This window comes from Xenopus tropicalis, chromosome 8, assembly GCF_000004195.4.
Source record: "Xenopus tropicalis strain Nigerian chromosome 8, UCB_Xtro_10.0, whole genome shotgun sequence".
NCBI lineage: Eukaryota > Metazoa > Chordata > Amphibia > Anura > Pipidae > Xenopus > Xenopus tropicalis.
In genome coordinates, this window is record NC_030684.2 from 131,783,848 (window position 1) to 131,806,701 (window position 22,854).

General features: G+C 44.7%; 1 protein-coding gene across 1 annotated transcript in view; it reads left to right on the plus strand.

Moving 5' to 3' along the window:
* Positions 1-22,854, plus strand: part of pear1 (platelet endothelial aggregation receptor 1) — a 38,386-nt gene extending 15,532 nt beyond the window's left edge. Inside the window, exons 6-23 of the mRNA XM_018096957.2 lie at positions 301-424; positions 2,696-2,832; positions 3,800-4,012; positions 4,179-4,353; positions 4,571-4,691; positions 5,169-5,332; positions 5,713-5,815; positions 6,157-6,303; positions 7,201-7,329; positions 8,570-8,698; positions 9,790-9,918; positions 11,117-11,245; positions 11,413-11,631; positions 12,814-12,932; positions 13,156-13,291; positions 17,786-17,842; positions 19,486-19,698; positions 20,878-22,854. Of these exons, the coding sequence (XP_017952446.2) occupies positions 301-424; positions 2,696-2,832; positions 3,800-4,012; positions 4,179-4,353; positions 4,571-4,691; positions 5,169-5,332; positions 5,713-5,815; positions 6,157-6,303; positions 7,201-7,329; positions 8,570-8,698; positions 9,790-9,918; positions 11,117-11,245; positions 11,413-11,631; positions 12,814-12,932; positions 13,156-13,291; positions 17,786-17,842; positions 19,486-19,698; positions 20,878-21,044 (2,611 nt within the window). The 3' untranslated portion in view covers positions 21,045-22,854. The remainder of the gene's footprint in view (positions 1-300; positions 425-2,695; positions 2,833-3,799; positions 4,013-4,178; positions 4,354-4,570; positions 4,692-5,168; positions 5,333-5,712; positions 5,816-6,156; positions 6,304-7,200; positions 7,330-8,569; positions 8,699-9,789; positions 9,919-11,116; positions 11,246-11,412; positions 11,632-12,813; positions 12,933-13,155; positions 13,292-17,785; positions 17,843-19,485; positions 19,699-20,877) is intronic.

The following is a 22,854-nucleotide window of genomic DNA, read 5'->3' on the forward strand; positions in this document are numbered from 1 at the left end:
CTCTCTGTGAAATACCAATGGGTAGCATTGCAATGAAGGGAGAGCACAGAAAAGGCATCAGCATGCAAGAGTCCCATAAAATGCTCCATAAACTCCAAGAACAAATGCTGCATGGAGAATGGGATTAGCTGCCTGCCAAACTCCCTTTTAGAGAGGACGTAAACTACTAATATTTACCCTTTGTGTTAAAATGGGGCATATAAGGAAGCAATAGCTATTATGCAGTGTAGCAAAGTAAGGAGAGCCTGGGTAAGCACCCCCCTATCTTGGCTAAACTTATACTGACTCTTCTATTTACAGCTGTGAGATTCGGTGTAAAGAGGTCCAGCCGGCCAACTTCAGCTGCTCAGACCAATGCTTGTGTCAAAGTGGCGGCATATGTAACCAGAGCTCCGGCGAGTGCAGCTGCCCACCAGGATGGATGGTAGGTAATGGGCATGAAAATAATGCTGCGCTCTAACCAGTCCAGGAAATTGTGCCCACTGCGATCCTATAGTATAGAAGGACTGCACTCCAACCAGTTTAGGAGATAGTGCCCACTCCAGATCTTATAGTATAGAAGGACTGTGCTCCAACCAGTTTAGGAGTTAGTGCCCACTCCAGATCTTATAGTATAGAAGGACTGTGCTCCAACCAGTTTAGGAGTTAGTGCCCACTCCAGATCTTATAGTATAGAAGGACTGTGCTCCAACCAGTTTATAAGTTAGTGCCCACTCCAGATCTTATAGTATAGAAGGACTGCACTCCAACCAGTTTAGGAGATAGTGCCCACTCCAGATCTTATAGTATAGAAGGACTGCATGCCAACCAGTTTAGGAGATAGTGCCCACTCCAGATCTTATAGTATAGAAGGACTGCATGCCAACCAGTTTAGGAGATAGTGCCCACTCCAGATCTTATAGTATAGAAGGACTGCACTCCAACCAGTTTAGGAGTTAGTGCCCACTCCAGATCTTATAGTATAGAAGGACTGCACTCCAACCAGTTTTGGAGTTAGTGCCCACTCCAGATCTTATAGTATAGAAGGACTGCATGCCAACCAGTTTAGGAGATAGTGCCCACTCCAGATCTTATAGTATAGAAGGACTGCACTCCAACCAGTTTAGGAGTTAGTGCCCACTCCAGATCTTATAGTATAGAAGGACTGCATGCCAACCAGTTTAGGAGATAGTGCCCACTCCAGATCTTATAGTATAGAAGGACTGCATGCCAACCGGTTTAGGAGATAGTGCCCACTCCAGATCTTATAGTATAGAAGGACTGCATGCCAACCAGTTTAGGAGATAGTGCCCACTCCAGATCTTATAGTATAGAAGGACTGCACTCCAACCAGTTTAGGAATTAGTGCCCACTCCAGACCCTATAGTATAGAAGGACTATGCTCAAACCAGTTCAGGAATTTGTGCCCACTGTAGATCCTATAGTATAGAAGGACTGCATGCCAACCAGTCCAGGAAATTGTGCCCACTCCAGACCTTGTGGTATAGAAGGACTGTGTTCCAACCAGTTTAGGAGATAGTGCCCACTCCAGACCTTGTGGTATAGAAGGACTGTGTTCCAACCAGTTTAGGAGTTAGTGCCCACTCCAGACCCTATAGTATAGAAGGACTGTGTTCCAACCAGTTTAGGAATTAGTGCCCACTCCAGATCTTATAGTATAGAAGGACTGCATGCCAACCAGTTTAGGAGATAGTGCCCACTCCAGACCCTATAGTATAGAAGGATTGCATGCCAACCGGTCCAGGGAATTGTGCCCACTCCAGACCCTATAGTATAGAAGGATTGCATGCCAACCGGTCCAGGGAATTGTGCCCACTCCAGATCCTATAGTATAGAAGGACTGCATGCCAACTAGTCCAGGGAATTGTGCCCACTCCAGACCTTGTGGTATAGAAGGACTGCGCTCCTTGTAGATCCAACCAGCACAACTTACAATGCCCTCTGCACAGTAATGCACACACAAGGTAGAGCTTAGCATGGATGTGCTAAGTGCAGAAGTGGACAATGATAGGCACCATAGAGAAAACAATTGCACCTTGCTCACACTTAGTAAACGACCCTCTAAAATCTGGAACTGGACACTGGAGATAAATGGGATTCCCATGTTGCAGTTGTACAACCCCAGGGCAGTGTCGGAGTAGGAGTGGGGGCCCAGCAGAAACCCTACCATAGGCCCACGATTATTTCCTCCTCTCCTCAATCATTTTATTCTCCTAGTTTCTCTATATACTATATACTATGCCCCATCTAACAAGCCATTTTGTTCTCATAAAAAAATAGGAAACAACCATAAAATAGGTCAAATAGTTAGAAGCAATAGGGCCCACTAACACCTGGGCCCACCGGGAGATTTCCTGGTATCCCATTGGGCCAGTCCGACACTGCCCCGGGGCTAGGGAAGCTAATCTCTGGAAACAATGTAAACAAAACCCAATCTACATCTGTTATTTTTTTAATGAATATTTGTTTTTTTTATTTGTTATTTTAACACTTTGACTTGCACCCTGCAATGTTATATTTCCTATATTCAAAGGAATGTTAACAATAAAGCAGCTACATATATAAAACATTGCCAGATACATATGCAATAGTTCCATATAGTAAGAAAAAGGCTTTTTTGTTATTGGTATGGCCTTAAATATCAAACATTACAGCCTTGACGCTGGTCTTTACTTTGTAATGCATTCCTTCACAGGGGTCTCTCTGCTCCATTCCTTGCCCGGATGGCTACTATGGACGGAACTGCAAGCAGGAGTGTCTCTGCCACAATGGTGGCCAATGTGACCCAAAAACTGGCCAATGCCTGTGCTCTGAGGGCTACACAGGGGATCAGTAAGTAGAGTATTACCCATGAAAGTGAATTTACCGTGTATATCTAGTACTAGTACTCTGTGTTTTTGGAAAAATTGTGTATTATTACCCCCAACCAGTGCAGGGAACTTGCCTTGTTCCATTGGCCTGGTAAAAGGCCTTGAGTATTTCTTATACCTTGCTCTGAATCTACTGTATCATCTTCTTTTGTCATTAATAAAATCCCCTTTCCCTGCAAAAAGTGCCAGGATTCGGCCAAATCCCAAACGGAATCCATGATTAGGGATCGTGTCCCTAATGTTTCCCAAGGTTTTCTCTCGCAGCTGAACTAATGCTTACTATTTTTCAATAATAAAACAGCACAACGCATTTCACACGTTTCGGGCCAGAATATGTTTTTGGAAAATATTAGCAGTGCGGAGATCAGGGGTCACCAGCTGCAAATGTCCCACTACAGAAGCAAAGCCAACATCTACACAATGGGATCATATTTTACTGCGGACAAATACACGCCTGGCTTCCATAGATGAGCCACAAGAATAAGCTGCGGCATGAGGGATAGGTTGTCTATGTCACCAGTAGCACAAACATTGGCTGAAGGCAACTGGACAATCTACCCACAATGCTCTTCTGCTGGCTCCTGTGCAAGAACCTTCAGCATTGCACATTTTTACATTTGCCAAAACTTTATCTGATCTGCTTCATGATCATCCCACGAACTCTGATCTTTCTTTGAAGCATGAGAATCAGGTGTTCCAGGTCCTACGGTTCTAGGTGTGAGAACATGACTTATCTACATTCTCTGTAGCTCTCACATTGACCCATGCTGCCACCCCTAGTCTCTGTTTTGCACCCCCCCCCCCCAGCCCCATAGTGTAAATCTCTATTCTACACCATCTAGGCACCAATAATAATGGTTTTTGAAGTTTACTTTTGTAAACAAGATCTACATAGCAGCTCCCACTGATCCCTAACTTTCTCTCCAAAGTTGCAGAGAAGAATGTCCTATTGGCAAATATGGGAAAGACTGCAGTGAGAAATGTGACTGTATAAACGCAGTGCGGTGCTACCACATCAATGGGGGCTGCCTATGTGAGCACGGATTCAAAGGGGAGGCTTGTGATGAGCGGATGTGCCCCCCTGGCTTGTATGGAATGCCCTGCAACCTGCGCTGCCTGTGCGACCCCCTGCACTCCCAGAGGTACGATCAAGCACTAACCAGTAATGGTGGTTCTATTCTATTGCTGTCTAAGTAGAACAGTATCTAAGTATCTGCCTTAGCAAACCCTAAACTGGGTCATGTTTTGGCTAAAATGAGCCTATTTCCATATACTGATCCATTGAATCCTGGTTCTATCCCTTCTCAGTTGCCACCCAATGAGTGGGGAGTGTGCGTGCAAGCCAGGCTGGTCCGGCCTTTACTGCAATGAGACCTGCCCCCATGGTTATTATGGAACCAACTGCCAAGAGCTGTGTGTCTGTCTGAATGGTGGGTCCTGCGACAGTGAGACGGGGGAATGCATCTGTGCCCCAGGCTTCACAGTAAGTTGGTATTAAGGGTGGTCAAATTTACCAACCACGATGTTGGGATAAGGAAGCAATTTAATGTCCCCCCACAATGACTTGGTTCCGGATTGACAGTCTCCTTGATTAGTCCAACTGGAAGTCTCAAAACCTTTCTCAGTCAGAAGTCCCACAAAGCTACTGTTCTAGTGATCTGCTGTGGCCCTGATCTTGGCATCCTACTGTCTTTCCACAGGGACCCCAGTGCTCCAGTTACTGCCCAATGGAAACATATGGGCCCAAATGCTCTCAGAAGTGTGGCTGCAAGAACTCCCTTGCCTGCTCGCCCATTGATGGCTCGTGTGTGTGTAAGGAAGGTATGTATTAAGGCCAAGATATATGATTATATGCCAACCTGCCTTATAGACAGTCTCCTCTGTGACTTTACTGAGCAAATAAAGTCCCCTGTGATAATAAAATGCCCAGAATCCCCCTGCACACAACCTGTTACAGAGGTAGGCAGAACACACTAGGGGTCATTTCAGTTTTGGAGCACAGAGACCCATGGCCATCCCCATGAATACAGCACTGCCCACATTCGGCAACACTGTATTCACGAGGGGCATCAGGCACGTGCAAATTAGGAAGCAGCAGGGGACAAATTTGCACAACGCAGCCATTCTCCCAGGCAGAAGTGTTCCATGCTTGGGTGCCAATGGTGCACTATTGCACTTCTGCCCAGGGGCATCATTAATGCCCCCCAACTGAGGGGTGTTACCCCACAGCCCACTTATATTCTTTGTTATCCAGGTCATGTGTAAGTGCATGGCTAATATTTGTTGTTCCCTATATAGGCTGGCAAAAAGGGGACTGCTCTGTGCCCTGCCCCAAAGGAACATGGGGTTACAACTGCAACAGAACATGTGAGTGCAATAATGGTGCATCCTGCAGCCCCATCAGCGGCCTCTGCTCCTGCACCTCAGGGTGGCATGGCGACAAATGTGAGCAACCATGCAAGGTAAGTGGCATTCATAGATGCAAACCAGTACAAATAAAAAGTCAATGGAATAACATGTTGCGTCTGCACAATATGCGTGCCATAGTGGCCAAAAAAGGATTTACCAAAAACAATAAATACTATGTATTTCTGTGTACTTTTGTAATAAATAAAGGCAATACAGTGGGTGCAAAAGGCTTTGAACCAAAGTTATTGTTGGGCACAGGGAAGCATACATTCTACCATTTCTAGAGGCAATTGGTCATTGTGGTCCTAATAAAGTCTATGGGCCTCCATTGATTTGGGATGTTTATAAATAAATCCTATGGAACAATAGGAATAAAATAATACAACGTTTTACTCTTTCATTGGTTTTTACACTTTTTCCCCTATTTTCTTAGGATGGAACTTTTGGTCCTGGCTGTAGGCAACAATGTGAATGTGAGAATTCAGACAACTGTGACCCCATCACTGGGCAGTGTTGGTGCTTGCCGGGATGGACTGGTGAGTGAGTGTGAGGCAATATGATGCTATTGTGTTCTACTCAATGGCTAATTCTAAAAAACAAAAAAATAAAGATTATATCCAAGGTTAGCAAACATAGGCATGTTCTTATCCTAAAAATGATCAGTGACTCCCCCAATTCCTTCTTCCCTTCCATTTTGTTAAGTTCTACTATAGTGACTGCTATGGAACAGAAAAACAGATCTATGCAGTCCATGGAAGATCATCCCATTACATCCTGATTTGGTATTGGGCAAGGCTGTGTAGGGGGTTGTGTGGGTTACAAAACACATAAAAAATCATAGAACAACACGTTACCCTGATGTTTTCCATTCCCATAGGTCCAGAGTGCAAACAGAGCTGCGAGGAAGGATTTTGGGGAAGGAAATGCAACATGACCTGCGACTGTAAAAATGGCGCCAGCTGCTCTCCTAAGGATGGGACCTGCACATGTGCCGCGGGTTTCCGAGGCCCAGACTGCGACAACAGTAAGATATGATACCTGTTGGATGGACCAAGGACGTTCAACTTCATTCATGAACTAGGGGTTGCACAACGCGACAGCATGACAGTATAACATAATGCAATGGCTTCCAAACTGACTTGGGGGCAGCTAGACAATCAGTTAGGGAGAGATATGGATTGAATGGTTCTTGGCATTATAACGCAACTGCAATACAGAAATATCAGTATATGTCTGTAACCTTGAAATGAACTTAAGGTGGTCACATACGTGCAGATTTAAGCTACCCAGTCGAGTCCTTTGACCCATCTGGAAGCTTATCTGCCCTTGTATGGGGCCCCTGATGGCCTTCCCGAATGATATATGGCTGAATATTGTCCAGGTGTTGATCGGGCAGGTTTGAATTTTCCATTGGATTGGGGACCACATCAGTTTATTAATGCGGTCTTCAATCTACAGGCTCCTATACCCATTGTTGCAATTGGATTGTTTGGTCCTACTTTTGCCACCCTTAGGTGGGCATATCAGGAGAAGATCTGCTAGTTTGGCAACCAAATGAGCAGATGTTTACCTGAATGACCATCTTAAGGCAAACCCTGACCAAATGTTGGATTTCAAAGAGATAACTTGGGCCATAAAAGTTCAGATGGTCCTGATGATGATTCTTCCACAAGTTCTTGACAATCATTCTGGAACATTATTCTACAAGTACATATGCCCTACACTGGCTTTTTATAATAAATGCCAAGCTGACGACTGCTAGCTTAGGCCATCTTCCACAAAACTGAACGGAGAAGGTTTTTCTAAATGGGGCCTCAGTCCCATTTCATCAGACACAGATAAATGTAGGTGTTGGATAGATAGTAAGTGTACAGCATTAGCCAACTTGTTGTGGTCATATTGTTGTTTTCTTTTACGACAGTTTGCCCCCATGGTCGGTATGGGAAGAAGTGCGTGCTCACCTGCAAGTGCTCCAATCACTCCACGTGTAACCATATTGATGGCTCGTGCAAATGTTTCCCTGGGTGGAAAGGCAATGACTGCTCAGAACGTAAGGCTTTCTTGTTCCTACAGTAATGCTCAGCTGGACTGTCCCCAATTAGGACCCCTTGTCCCCTCCCAAACTATACATGCCCTCTTATCCAGCACTTTCTTACCTCTTATAAACATGTCGAAATTTTACAAGCAACTTTTGATATCATAAGGCAGGACTTTTTCTTGTAATTATTTGCCTTTCTATCCAGCCTGTCTCTGGCTTGAAACTTAAAATGCTAACTGGCTGCCAGGTTTGGTAAAGCCCAGAATAAGATTTATTCAGGGGACAGATTTGTATTGTTATTATTTATTGCTTATCCTTCCATTCTGCAGCACTCAGTCTGCCATTTAAACTTATTGCAACTGTAACTGTATCTTGTATTTATCTGTATTTATTGTTATACTTTGTATTTATCTATTATTATTAGTGATGAGCGAAACGGCGAAAATGTCGTGCGACAAAAAAAATTGTCGCGCGCTGTTATTGTTTCGTCGCACGCGGCTATTGTTTTGACGCACGGCTATTGTTTTGTCACACGCGGATATTGTTTTGTCGCCCGCGACTATTGTTTTGTCACACGGCTAATGTTTCGTCGCACACGGCTATTATTTCGTCGCGCGGCTATTGTTTCGTCGCCCGCGGCTATTATTTTGTCGCACGGCTATTGTTTCGTCGCACGCGGCTATTATTTTGTCGCACGGCTATTGTTTCGTCGCACGCGGCTATTATTTTGTCATGCAGCTATTGTTTCGTCTCCCGCGGCTATTGTTTCGTTGCCCGCGGCTATTATTTTGTCGCACGGCTATTGTTTCGTCGCACGCGGCTATTATTTTGTCGCGCGGCTATTGTTTCGTCGCACGCGGCTATTATTTTGTCGCGTGGCTATTGTTTCGTCGCACGCGGCTATTATTTTGTCGCGCGGCTATTATTTCGTCGTCCGCGACTATTCTCTTTTGACGCCGGCGACAATTTTTGGACGTGCGTCGAATTTTTCCGCGGTGAAATTTTTCAGAGAGCAAGTGGGGGGCGGGACTGGGTTGGTAGGGCCCACCGGGGTTTTCTCTGGAGTCCCATTGGCCCAGTCTGACCCTGAATCTGTAGAAGGGGAGGGCAGGAGTTGGGACTGGAGCCAGGATGACCAGCCATCACCTGTTGTTGAAAGATTGTTAAACTACAATGTCAAAGGGGGGTACCTATATTTCTAGTTCATCAAGGGCAGTAAATTCATTTTTATCTTTCCTATTTTGTGTTTCAGCTTGTACTTTGGGTTTCTGGGGTAAGGACTGTGCCAGTACTTGTAACTGCCAGCATGGAGGGCACTGCAGCCCCACTGACGGCACATGTATTTGCCCAATAGGCTGGACTGGGAAAACTTGCTCAGAAGGTACAGTAACCATCATTAAATCCCTGTATTACACATTGTCCTTTGTTCCTAGAACTACAACGAGGCTTAAACTGTGCAGAATGTAATGGCTTTGGTTTTTATACAGGAAGATATAGAGGGGTCTGATCCTATTTATGGCCCTATACAGGGCGACTGAAATGGTTTATGTGTAGGTGCTGGATGATGCACTGAATGCAGAATATACAGTACATTTGCCCTTTGTGGCATTTCTGGTGCTAAAAGGCACATTTTAATGAGCGGCACTTTATATCTCACCTTTATCTTCCTATCCTGCTTCCCACCACCTAGGGCCCATGGGCCTGTCTGACTGGGTTTAAAAACCAGGGATCCTACAACTCTATTCAAAATAACAAATAAATACAAATTACCTGGGGAAGATTACTTCAATTTTTTTCAGTAACTTTTAAAGGGGAACTCCACCCAAACACAACTCAAGCTCTTTGAAAAGTAAACATAATTTCAAGCAATTTTGCCCTATGTATCAATTAATAAAATATGCAGCTTTTTCATGATGTTTAATGTAATAATCTGGTTTGGAACAGTTCCCTAAGCCCCGCCCCCTGTTCCCCTGCTGATCTGGCTGGCTACTTTGAGACTCAAATAAAATGTAACAGTAGTCGACTGTTCTCAGCCTGCCTTCAGCCTGCCTCCTCCCAATCCCACAATCCCCTGCACACGTGATGCCAATAAGGAAAGGCACATGACCGAGCAATGCATTGTGGGTTATGTAGTTCCTGCATGCTATCTGTAAGCTGTGGGGAAGTTGTTACAATTTGTAACATCAATGTTTTAGTCTCTCCTCCCCTGTCTGGATTTCGAATGAAGCAGAAAGAAAAGAACTGTATTGCAGCTAACTTTCAGCTTATAAAAATGGTATTTATACATACTTTTTGAAGGATCAGAATACAGTGATAGGTATAGTTCCCCTTTAATGATTCTATTCAACCAGTCTAGCAAGTGTGCTCAATTCTGTAGGCTAGTTTGATCATAATCTATCATTAATATTGTGCTAAGCTGTTAAATACCATAGAAGGCTCTGTCAATGTTCCTTTATGTTTTGCTTTGGACAGTCTGCCCCCTGGGGTCCTATGGAGAGAACTGCATCCACAAGTGCAGATGTCAGAATGGCGCCGAGTGCGATCATATGACCGGCAAATGTTCCTGCCTGCCGGGATATCACGGGGCTTTCTGTGAAATCAGTAAGTAAAGGATGAGTAAAGGGACTGACGGGTAAAGATTTAGAAAACAATATAAGATTGACGTAACAACACAAGCAAAAATCAGCATCAATTCCAGCAAGCCAAACAGCCAATGAAAAAGTATAGGGGTCATTTGCTAGGGTGCAAATTACCTTAGCAACCAGGGGGCTGTTTGAATGAGAGACTGATAAATGAATAGGGACCTGAATAGTAGATTGTAAGCTCTTTTGGGCAGGGCCCTCTTCACCTCTTGTATCGGTTATTGGTTGCTTTATATGTTACTCTGTATGTCCAATGTATGTAACCCACTTATTGTACAGCGCTGCGGGATATGTTGGCGCTTTATAAATAAATGTTAATGTAAAATGTAATGTAGTAAAATAAGTGATAATAACAGTAAAAATGTAGCCTCAATGAGCAATCGTTTTTTGGCTGCCAATTGCAAAGATTAGAAGAAGGCAAATAATTCAAAAACTACTGTCCAATCTATAATATACTAAAAGTTAACGTAAAGTAACAATTCAGTGTATAAATGAAACGGGGTAAAATGGACAGACTGAGCAAAATAAAAAATGTTTTCAATATAGTTAGTTAGGCAAAAATGTAATCTATAAAGGCTGGAGTGGGAAGATGCATAACATAATAGCCAGAACACTACTTCCTGCTTTCTGCTCTCTAAGCTCTTAGTTAGTCAGTGACTTTAGGGGGGGGGGCCATATGGGACCTAACTGTCAGTTGGTTTGTGAGCATAAGTCCATGGCCCCCCTCAAGTCACTGATTGGTTACTGACTGCTAACAGCTTAGAGAGCTGTAAAGCAGGAAGTAGTGTTCTGGCTATTATGTTAGACATCTGCCCACTCCAGCCTTTATACATTACATTTTTGCCTAACTAACTATATTGAAAACATTTTTTATTTTGCACAGTCTGTCTATATTGCCCATTTTTTCAATGAACTTGTTCCTTTAAAGATGAACCACTCCTTCAAACAATGCAGGATGCGCCCTGTATTGTAAAAGAGCCCTGTAGTCTTTACTGCTCTTTGAAAGCAAATAACTGACTGCTTGGATATTTTTTAATATCCAATATAATGTCAGTTAGATCTCTTATACATTCCAGCTGACAGAAAGGTGCCCGCAAATGCCCCTCCTGCCCCATGTAGAGGCTTTAGACATAATGTCTCCATCTTCCCTCTCGCAGAATGCCCTGACCGAACCTATGGGCTGAAATGCCACCAGGTCTGCGAGTGTCTCAATAACGCCACGTGCCATCATGTGACCGGGTCCTGCCAATGTGAAGCTGCCTGGTTCGGAGTACACTGTGAGAAATGTGAGTAAAAATGATTTTCATTGGTCCATGAAACACAATAATTGTATAAAACGCAATTAAATTAAATAAGTTACATAAAAAGTGTATTAAACACAATACTGCTCTAATATAAAAACATGTATATAAAGTAACTCAAGATTCCTCTGCATTGCTCTTTCTCCGCACAGCCCTGAATGTGGAGGTGCCCTTTACAATGGTGCCGAATACACCCCCTGCCACAGATTCCATTGGTCCCATAATTGGCATTGTCGCCCTGGCAATCCTGGTGGTGGTGCTGATTGGCTTCTTCCTCTACTACAGACACTGGCAGAAAGACAAAGTGACCCGGAGCCTGACCGTAGCCTACTCACCCACGCGGCCGGCCAGCTCAGTATATGAAGTGCCAGGTACTGCACAGTGACATTCATTAGCTGCAAATACCCCTCCCTTGGCTCAGAGAGAAAGCTATATAATGCACAAGGATAACCTTTAAAATATATCCTTAAAAAAGGTGCTCAGCAACACTATCTGTTGTGTATATTTAGTGTTGTCTCACCCATTAATGTTTATAAGAAAAAATGTTTTGTGACTGTCACAATTTCTCCATGACTTCCCATATCCTTATCATTTACAGTAGGGGGTACATTATCCCTTATAATACATGAGTGATACTCAGAGTTCCCTGTATAACTCAGCCTGCAGCCTTGTGCCTTTATATGGGCACAGAACCCCTCAGTGACTGCTAATATCCTTATAATTTTCAGTAGGGGGTACATTATCCCTTATAATACATGAGTGATACTCAGTGTTCCCTGTATAACTCAGCCTGCAGCCTTGTGCCTTTATATGGGCACAGAACCCCTCAGTGACTGCTAATATCCTTATCATTTACAGTAGGGGGTACAGTATCCCTTATAATACATGAGTGATACTCAGAGTTCCCTGTATAACTCAGCCTGCAGCCTTGTGCCTTTATATGGGGGGCACAGAACCCCTCAGTGACTGCTAATATCCTTATCATTTACAGTAGGGGGTACATTATCCCTTATAATACATGAGTGATACTCAGCGTTCCCTGTATAACTCAGCCTGCAGCCTTGTGCCTTTATATGGGCACAGAACCCCTCAGTGACTGCTAATATCCTTATCATTTACAGTAGGGGGTACATTATCCCTTATAATACATGAGTGATACTCAGAGTTCCCTGTATAACTCAGCCTGCAGCCTTGTGCCTTTATATGGGCACAGAACCCCTCAGTGACTGCTAATATCCTTATCATTTACAGTAGGGGGTACATTATCCCTTATATAACACGAATGAATGGAAATATGGGAAAGTCTTTCAGAAACACTAACTCACTGAGAATTTCCACCAACTATATTATCCGGCATGGTGTTTGGTTCTTAGATGCCTACAGCAGTAACCCCCAATACATATCGCTCACATACTGATTTAATTATACAGAGTAATATAAAAGGTGACCCGGAGGCCCCATACTGACAGACTGAATTGGGGGGGAGGGAAGTGGCATGTTTTTGTTCTTTTATCATTTAATATATACATTTTGCTTACTGTCTGTCTGTGTAGACGTTCCCCCAGTTGGATACCTGCACTATTATTCGAACCCAAGCTACCATACGCTGTCCCAGTGCGGCCCCTGCCCACCTCCTGTTCCCAGTAAGCCTGAGAGGCCAAATTCTGTAAAGGTAAGAGGGTTTGTGGCATTCAGGCTCAAATGTAATGTCCCCTGTTGTAGAACTGCCCTCTGTATATATATCTTCCAGCTGCTACGTAAGCCGATGCCTGGTTGCTAGATAAGCAGGACCCTAGCAACAAGGAAACAATTTAAATTTGAAATGAGAACAAATAAATGAATATTTGGTAGTAGCTGTCTCAGCTGGCACTGAACTGGAAATGGTTCATTTGCAGATGGCGGGTAAAGGGCATTTCCCCAAAGTGAAGCACCCAGACAGGGAGCGTATTGGCGGCTACGGGACAGATTACAATGCCACGCTGCCGGCTGACTGGAAGCACCATGGGGTACCACTGAACCCCAGAGATATGGGTAAGCGTATTGCGTTACATATATAATGTTTAATGTGTATTCTTGGGGCACATGGATGTAACCCGCAAGAACTTCCTGCTCCAAATGGTAAAATCTACAGTATAAAGCAGCTAAAAATGGGGGGGCTAATAGGCTATTTGCACTACTGACAGCAAACTGACTTCATTCTTTGTTTCTCCTGGGGCGTCAATACTATTGCTTAATGGTGTAATGGTATATTTAATGGGTAATGATGAGAATGCTGACACCTGGTTTAACTGGAGTAACATAGTAACATAGTAAGTTAGGTTGAAAAAAGACATTCATCCATCACGTTCAACCATAATGCCTATATATAACCTGCCTAACTGCTAGTTGATCCAGAGGAAGGCAAAAACCCCATCTGAAGCCTCTCTAATTTGCCGCAGAGGGGAAAAAATTCCTTCCTGACTCCAAGATGGCAATCGGCCCAGTCCCTGGGGCAACTTGTACTGAGAGCTATCTCCCATAACCCTGTATTCCCTCACTTGTACTGAGAGCTATCCCCCCTACCCCTGTATTCCCTCACTTGTACTGAGAGCTATCTCCCCTACCCCTGTATTCCCTCACTTGTACTGAGAGCTATCCCCCCTACCCCTGTATTCCCTCACTTGTACTGAGAGCTATCTCCCATACCCCTGTATTCCCTCACTTGTACTGAGAGCTATCTCCCATACCCCTGTATTCCCTCACTTGTACTGAGAGCTATCCCCCCTACCCCTGTATTCCCTCACTTGTACTGAGAGCTATCTCCCATACCCCTGTATTCCCTCACTTGTACTGAGAGCTATCCCCCCTACCCCTGTATTCCCTCACTTGTACTGAGAGCTATCTCCCCTACCCCTGTATTCCCTCACTTGTACTGAGAGCTATCTCCCATACCCCTGTATTCCCTCACTTGTACTGAGAGCTATCTCCCCTACCCCTGTATTCCCTCACTTGTACTGAGAGCTATCCCCCCTACCCCTGTATTCCCTCACTTGTACTGAGAGCTATCTCCCCTACCCCTGTATTCCCTCACTTGTACTGAGAGCTATCTCCCCTACCCCTGTATTCCCTCACTTGTACTGAGAGCTATCTCCCCTACCCCTGTATTCCCTCACTTGTACTGAGAGCTATCTCCCTACCCCTGTATTCCCTCACTTGTACTGAGAGCTATCCCCCCTACCCCTGTATTCCCTCACTTGTACTGAGAGCTATCTCCCATACCCCTGTATTCCCTCACTTGTACTGAGAGCTATCTCCCATAACCCTGTATTCCCTCACTTGTACTGAGAGCTATCTCCCCTACCCCTGTATTCCCTCACTTGTACTGAGAGCTATCCCCCCTACCCCTGTATTCCCTCACTTGTACTGAGAGCTATCTCCCCTACCCCTGTATTCCCTCACTTGTACTGAGAGCTATCTCCCCTACCCCTGTATTCCCTCACTTGTACTGAGAGCTATCTCCCATACCCCTGTATTCCCTCACTTGTACTGAGAGCTATCCCCCTACCCCTGTATTCCCTCACTTGTACTGAGCGCTATCTCCCATAACCCTGTATTCCCTCACTTGTACTGAGAGATATCTCCCATACCCCTGTATTCCCTCACTTGTACTGAGAGCTATCCCCCTACCCCTGTATTCCCTCACTTGTACTGAGAGCTATCTCCCCTACCCCTGTATTCCCTCACTTGTACTGAGAGCTATCTCCCCTACCCCTGTATTCCCTCACTTGTACTGAGAGCTATCTCCCCTACCCCTGTATTCCCTCACTTGTACTGAGAGCTATCTCCCCTACCCCTGTATTCCCTCACTTGTACTGAGAGCTATCTCCCCTACCCCTGTATTCCCTCACTTGTACTGAGAGCTATCTCCCCTACCCCTGTATTCCCTCACTTGTACTGAGAGCTATCCCCCCTACCCCTGTATTCCCTCACTTGTACTGAGAGCTATCTCCCTACCCCTGTATTCCCTCACTTGTACTGAGAGCTATCTCCCCTACCCCTGTATTCCCTCACTTGTACTGAGAGCTATCCCCCCTACCCCTGTATTCCCTCACTTGTACTGAGAGCTATCTCCCCTACCCCTGTATTCCCTCACTTGTACTGAGAGCTATCTCCCCTACCCCTGTATTCCCTCACTTGTACTGAGAGCTATCTCCCATAACCCTGTATTCCCTCACTTGTACTGAGAGCTATCCCCCATACCCCTGTATTCCCTCACTTGTACTGAGAGCTATCCCCCATACCCCTGTATTCCCTCACTTGTACTGAGAGCTATCTCCCCTACCCCTGTATTCCCTCACTTGTACTGAGAGCTATCTCCCCTACCCCTGTATTCCCTCACTTGTACTGAGAGCTATCTCCCTACCCCTGTATTCCCTCACTTGTACTGAGAGCTATCCCCCCTACCCCTGTATTCCCTCACTTGTACTGAGAGCTATCCCCCTACCCCTGTATTCCCTCACTTGTACTGAGAGCTATCTCCCCTACCCCTGTATTCCCTCACTTGTACTGAGAGCTATCTCCCATACCCCTGTATTCCCTCACTTGTACTGAGAGCTATCTCCCCTACCCCTGTATTCCCTCACTTGTACTGAGAGCTATCTCCCCTACCCCTGTATTCCCTCACTTGTACTGAGAGCTATCCCCCCTACCCCTGTATTCCCTCACTTGTACTGAGAGCTATCCCCCCTACCCCTGTATTCCCTCACTTGCACTGAGAGCTATCCCCCTACCCCTGTATTCCCTCACCTGTACTGAGAGCTATCCCCCCTACCCCTGTATTCCCTCACTTGTACTGAGAGCTATCTCCCCTACCCCTGTATTCCCTCACTTGTACTGAGAGCTATCTCCCCTACCCCTGTATTCCCTCACTTGTACTGAGAACTATCTCCCCTACCCCTGTATTCCCTCACTTGTACTGAGAGCTATCTCCCATACCCCTGTATTCCCTCACTTGTACTGAGAGCTATCTCCCCTACCCCTGTATTCCCTCACTTGTACTGAGAGCTATCTCCCCTACCCCTGTATTCCCTCACTTGTACTGAGAGCTATCCCCCCTACCCCTGTATTCCCTCACTTGTACTGAGAGCTATCCCCCTACCCCTGTATTCCCTCACTTGCACTGAGAGCTATCTCCCCTACCCCTGTATTCCCTCACTTGTACTGAGAGCTATCTCCCCTACCCCTGTATTCCCTCACTTGTACTGAGAGCTATCTCCCCTACCCCTGTATTCCCTCACCTGTACTGAGAGCTATCCCCCCTACCCTGTATTCCCTCACTTGCACTGAGAGCTATCTCCCCTACCCCTGTATTCCCTCACTTGTACTGAGAGCTATCTCCCCTACCCCTGTATTCCCTCACTTGTACTGAGAGCTATCTCCCCTACCCCTGTATTCCCTCACCTGTACTGAGAGCTATCCCCCCTACCCCTGTATTCCCTCACTTGTACTGAGAGCTATCCCCCTACCCCTGTATTCCCTCACTTGTACTGAGAGCTATCTCCCCTACCCCTGTATTCCCTCACTTGTACTGAGAGCTATCCCCCCTACCCCTGTATTCCCTCACTTGTACTGAGAGCTATCCCCCTACCCCTGTATTCCCTCACTTGTACTGAGAGCTATCCCCCTACCCCTGTATTCCCTCACTTGTACTGAGAGCTATCTCCCCTACCCCTGTATTCCCTCACTTGTACTGAGAGCTATCTCCCCTACCCCTGTATTCCCTCACTTGTACTGAGAGCTATCTCCCCTACCCCTGTATTCCCTCACTTGTACTGAGAGCTATCTCCCCTACCCCTGTATTCCCTCACTTGTACTGAGAGCTATCTCCCCTACCCCTGTATTCCCTCACTTGTACTGAGAGCTATCTCCCCTACCCCTGTATTCCCTCACTTGTACTGAGAGCTATCTCCCATACCCCTGTATTCCCTCACTTGTACTGAGAGCTATCTCCCCTACCCCTGTATTCCCTCACTAGTACTGAGAGCTATCTCCCCTACCCTGTATTCCCTCACTTGTACTGAGAGCTATCCCCCCTACCCCTGTATTCCCTCACTTGTACTGAGAGCTATCTCCCCTACCCCTGTATTCCCTCACTTGTACTGAGAGCTATCCCCCCTACCCCTGTATTCCCTCACTTGTACTGAGAGCTATCTCCCCTACCCCTGTATTCCCTCACTTGTACTGAGAGCTATCTCCCCTACCCCTGTATTCCCTCACTTGTACTGAGAGCTATCCCCCCTACCCCTGTATTCCCTCACTTGTACTGAGAGCTATCTCCCCTACCCCTGTATTCCCTCACTTGTACTGAGAGCTATCTCCCATACCCTTGTATATGGAGTCTTTGCGGCAATGCCATATTACAAGGATTTTTGCGGAGAGTTGCATATTGCTCCAAATAACATAGCTGCTACATTATAGCTAAATGTATATATGCACACTTACCCTTACCGGGGCAGTAGGTAAGAACTCTCTGACTTCTGATTGTAGGAGGACACCGGATTGACAGGAGTTACAGCGTTGGTGTATACTACAATAAAGCAAACCGTGAGTACACTACTACACACAATAACAGTAGAGCAGAGAGATTCGCTGTCTTTTAAAATATCCGACTCCGACACAAAGCTGCACGTAGAGAGACAGATTGAATATCAGTATATTGATATTACAATTTGCAATTGGTTTTCATTGTTTATTTTTTGTTGTTTTTTCAGTTATTTAGCTATAGAATTTTAGCTGCTCTCCAGTTTGGAATTTCAGCAGCTATCTGGTTGCTAGGGTCTTGTGTACCTTAGCAACCAGGCAGTGGTGTGAATGAGAAACTGGAATATGAATAGAAGAGGGACTAAATAAAATGATAAGGAATAAAAAGTAACAATAAAAATAAAATTGCAGACATGCAAAACGTTTTTTTGCTAGCGGGGTCAGTGACCCCCCCCCATGTGAAAGCTGGAAAGATGTAGACAAAGAAGGCAAAGAATTCAAAAACTATACAAAAATAAATTATGAAGAGGAATTGCAAAGTTGTTGGGAATAGTACATTCTCTAACATACTAAAAGTTATCTCAAAGGTAAACCACCCTTTAAACTGTTTGATGCTAATTGCTGATTGGTCCCTATGAGTCATTGTATTGGTTCAAATAAGATTATCATTTCCCTAATGGGGTAAGGTAATAAAAAGTCTTACATTTGCCCCCATATAATAACCCATAGCTACTAGGCAGATATTTGATTTAAACAGCTGGCCAGTAAATGCTTCCTGATTATTGGTTGCTATGGGTTACTAGACCATTTATTACACTAGCCCCTATCTGATTAACAATAGCAATAACCCATAACCCATAGCTACTAGTCAGATATTTGTTTTTAAACAGCAGGTCAGTAAATGCTTCCTGATTATTGGTTGCTATGGGTTACTAGACCATTTATTACACTAGCCCCTATCTGAGTAACAATAGCAATAACCCATAACCCATAGCTACTAGGCAGATATTTGTTTTTAAACAGCAGGCCAGTATAATGCTTCCTGATTATTGGTTGCTATGGGTTACTAGACCATTTATTACACTAGCCCCTATCTGATTAACAATAGCAATAACCCATAACCCATAGCTACTAGTCAGATATTTGTTTTTAAACAGCAGGTCAGTAAATGCTTCCTGATTATTGGTTGCTATGGGTTACTAGACCATTTATTACACTAGCCCCTATCTGAGTAACAATAGCAATAACCCATAACCCATAGCTACTAGGCAGATATTTGTTTTTAAACAGCAGGCCAGTATAATGCTTCCTGATTATTGGTTGCTATGGGTTACTAGACCATTTATTACACTAGCCCCTATCTGAGTAACAATAGCAATAACCCATAACCCATAGCTACTAGGCAGATATTTGTTTTTAAACAGCAGGCCAGTATAATGCTTCCTGATTATTGGTTGCTATGGGTTACTAGACCATTTATTACACTAGTCCCTATCTGAGTAACAATAGCAAATGTCTTGCTCCTCCACTATAGCCAAAACATTGCTTCCAAGACATAATTGAATTGATATTAATTCCCAACCAAAAAAAAGACTGAAACATAAAGGCCAACTAAAATTTGTTCACACCATACTAACAATTAATTTTAGGTTGAACAGCCCTTTTCAATGCATCTAAACAGCTATACATTTCTATGACTGATACAGATTATGTGAAAGACTCCGGCCTGAGCACCAGCTCCAGCTCTCTCAACAGCGAGAACCCCTACGCTACCATCAAGGACTTCCCAACGCTGCCGGGGAAGCTCACCGAAGGCAGCTACATGGAGATGAAGTCTCCTGTCCACCGAGAAATGTCTTACGCAGAAATTGGACTCTTCGACGAAGACGCCCAGTACCAGCAGGACCTTATGGAGGAAGGTAATTCTTCTGGTAGACCTATTTAGAATAATGACATCTAGATGGAGCAACAATCTTCGCCTTGACATCACAAGCTCAATTGGTTCTTGATGATACTTGACGAGTGCTGTGTTTCAAGTGTGGTAACCCAAGCCTACATACAGTGTCGGACTGGGACCCCAGGGGCCCATCAGAAAACCTTAGACTATAGGCCCACTCTCCAAACTATTTTTCCTCCTTTCCTCACCAACCTCTTTATTCTCTAAGATACTTAGGTACTTAAGTGCCTTTTGGTCCCTGGGGATTTGTGCTTTTTTCCAAAAACACTGTTGGACTGGGACCCCAGGGGCCCACCAGAAAACCTTAGACCCTAGGCCCACTCCCCAAACTATTTTTCCTCCTTTCCTTGCCCAACCTCTTTATTCTCTAAGATACTTAGGTACTTAAGTGCTTTTTGGTCCCTGGGGATTTGTGTTTTTTTCCAAAAACAGTGTCGGACTGGGACCCCAGGGGGCCCACCAGAAAACCTTAGACTATAGGCCCACTCCCCAAACTATTTTTCCTCCTTTCCTCGCCCAACCTCTTTATTCTCTAAGATACTTAGGTACTTAAGTGCTTTTTGGTCCCTGGGGATTTTTTCAAAAACAGTTCCGGACTGGGACCCCAGGGGCACATCAGAAAACCTTAGACCATAGGCCAACTCTCCAAACTATTTTTCCTCCTTTCCTCGCCCAACCTCTTTATTCTCTAAGATACTTAGGTACTTAAGTGCTTTTTGGTCCCTGGGGATTTGTGCTTTTTTCCAAAAACAGTGCCGGACTGGGACCTCAGGGGCCCACCAGAAAGCCTTAGACTATAGGCCCACTCCCCAAACTATTTTTCCTCCTTTCCTCGCCCAACCTCTTTATCTCAACCTCTCTTTTATTTACATGCTAGCATCTATTCTTCCAGCTATTTATCCTCTTTTTTCCCATTCAGAAATAGAAAATGACCATGTAACAGGCCAAATGTTGAGGAGCAGGAGGGCCCACTGACATCTGGGCCCACTGGGAGTTTTCCTGGTATCCTGGTGGGCCAGTCCGACACTGCCTACATAGTCTGCTCCATCAGTTCACAGAGGCAATATTGAATCCATGAGGATGATGTATAATTGACCAAGATAAATGCTCCATATTAATATTAATCTGTTTTGTTTTCCAGAAAATTTCCCTCTGGGGGCAGAGGGAGTCACGACTATCCATCGTAACAGTGTGCCACCAACTAGCCATTATGATTCCCCAAAGAACAGTCATATTCCCAGTCATTATGACATGCCACCGGTGCGGCACTATCCTCCCTCAACCCCAGCAAAGCAACAAAACCGATGAAGCAGCTAATGCAGTTGATAGAAAGTCTTTGACCGGACCAATGTCGGTAGCACTGCCAAGTACGTATCATCAAGACTTCAATGGGACTGAAGAGCGTTGCAGTTGCCTTCTGGAAGGGTCCGGTTATTTGTTCTTCTCAATATGGATTTCTTGGTGGGACGCCAGAGTTCTCCACCAATTCTGTTTACATGCAGCACCCATTGGGGCTGTTACAACCCTAGATGGGGGATTCAAAGTTCCGTTTCAATGTGAATGGACAGAAAAACTTTTGTTGTGAATATTTCTGAAAATAGTTCAGTAGATTCAATAGATATGGAAAGACCCTTTGCTGGAATACAGGTAGGCTGCCAAGACTCAACAAGCCAACCAATCCTACATCCACAGGTCTTTCTCAGCACCCAATGATCCTGGAGAACTAAGGTATCTAGTCAATGGGTAGTGGACCCTTTTAAGGTTCCTTCCGTTCTCTCTAACAAAAAAAGTGCATCTCCCGGAGTGAAGAGGGAAATTCTGAGCCACAGTGATGTCATCAGTTCTAATCAGCACTTAATGATGTCACTAGTCACATGACTCACTAAAAATTTTCAAGTAAAGAAAAAAGTGCCAAATTCAAACGACTATATAGATAGTAGAAGCCAATTGGCCTGCAGCTATGTGTTCTTGAATGTTCATGGAACCCCTCAGTGACTTCTAATGTTGTTCTGTACTACAACAGCGGGTTATTTTTCCTTATATCGGTGACTGTAAGAATGGTTGACTGCAAACACCTGGAAGCGCTTCGGGGGGGGGGGGGCAGCTAATGAATACGTATAATCTAAAGTTTTGCTGAATGCAATAGGTGGGACTTTGTTCAAACAACAGATAAAAGATGGCTTGAAAGAAAGCTAATGCATATGTACTCCCATTGGTCATAATCATGCCCCGCCTCCTTTAGATCTCAAGGGACCCCAAATTGGTATTGGTTAGAGCTGCAATGGGGAAATACAGCAGATTGTAACATTCCTACTTGAACATAACCCCTGTATCTGCCATCCTTGTCCAGGGTTGGACTGGGAGGTGCAGGGCCCACCGGGGCTTCTGCCTCAGGGGCCCCTGCACCCCCTAATGGCCCCTGCCGCCTTCACCCCCCCAAAGGCCCCCAACACCCTCCGCACACCTCCCCCAAGCGCTCCTAAAAGAAACGTACCTGTGGCACGACGGGGGAGGGAGACAGTGGCCCAGTCCAACGCTGTCCTTGTCTTATTCAGGCTGGATTAGCCTCTTCTTCCACAATTAACTTAAAGGGGTTGTTCACCTTGAACTTTTAATATGGTGTAGAATGTCCTATTCTTAGCAACTTTGATATTGGTCTTCATTTTTCAATACTTGTGTTTTTTTTACGTTTAATTTTTGTTCAGCAACTTTCCAGTTGTGAATTTGAGCCGTTATCTGGTTGCTAGGGTTCGAATTACCCTAGCAACCAGGGAGTGGTTTGAATGAGAGCCTGATATACAGTATGATTAGGAGAGGGGCTACATTGCCCATTCTATAATATGCCAAAAGTTATTCTAAATGGTAACCCACCCTTAAATTTTCATTTTCTTTTCCCCAAACCCCCAATGCATTGTGCCTCTGATCGGACATAATTCATTGCAATGGGCAAATTTCATAGAAATGTTCATTTCCAAAGAGATACAGAAAACCCTATATTCCCTCATCCTCCAAAGGACGGTGGCTTTGAGTTGATTTGTACATAAAATTTGCACTATGTCTGATTTGTTTCCAACGTCATGATTTTTGTTTTATTACAAAATAAAAGCTGTAGCATAAA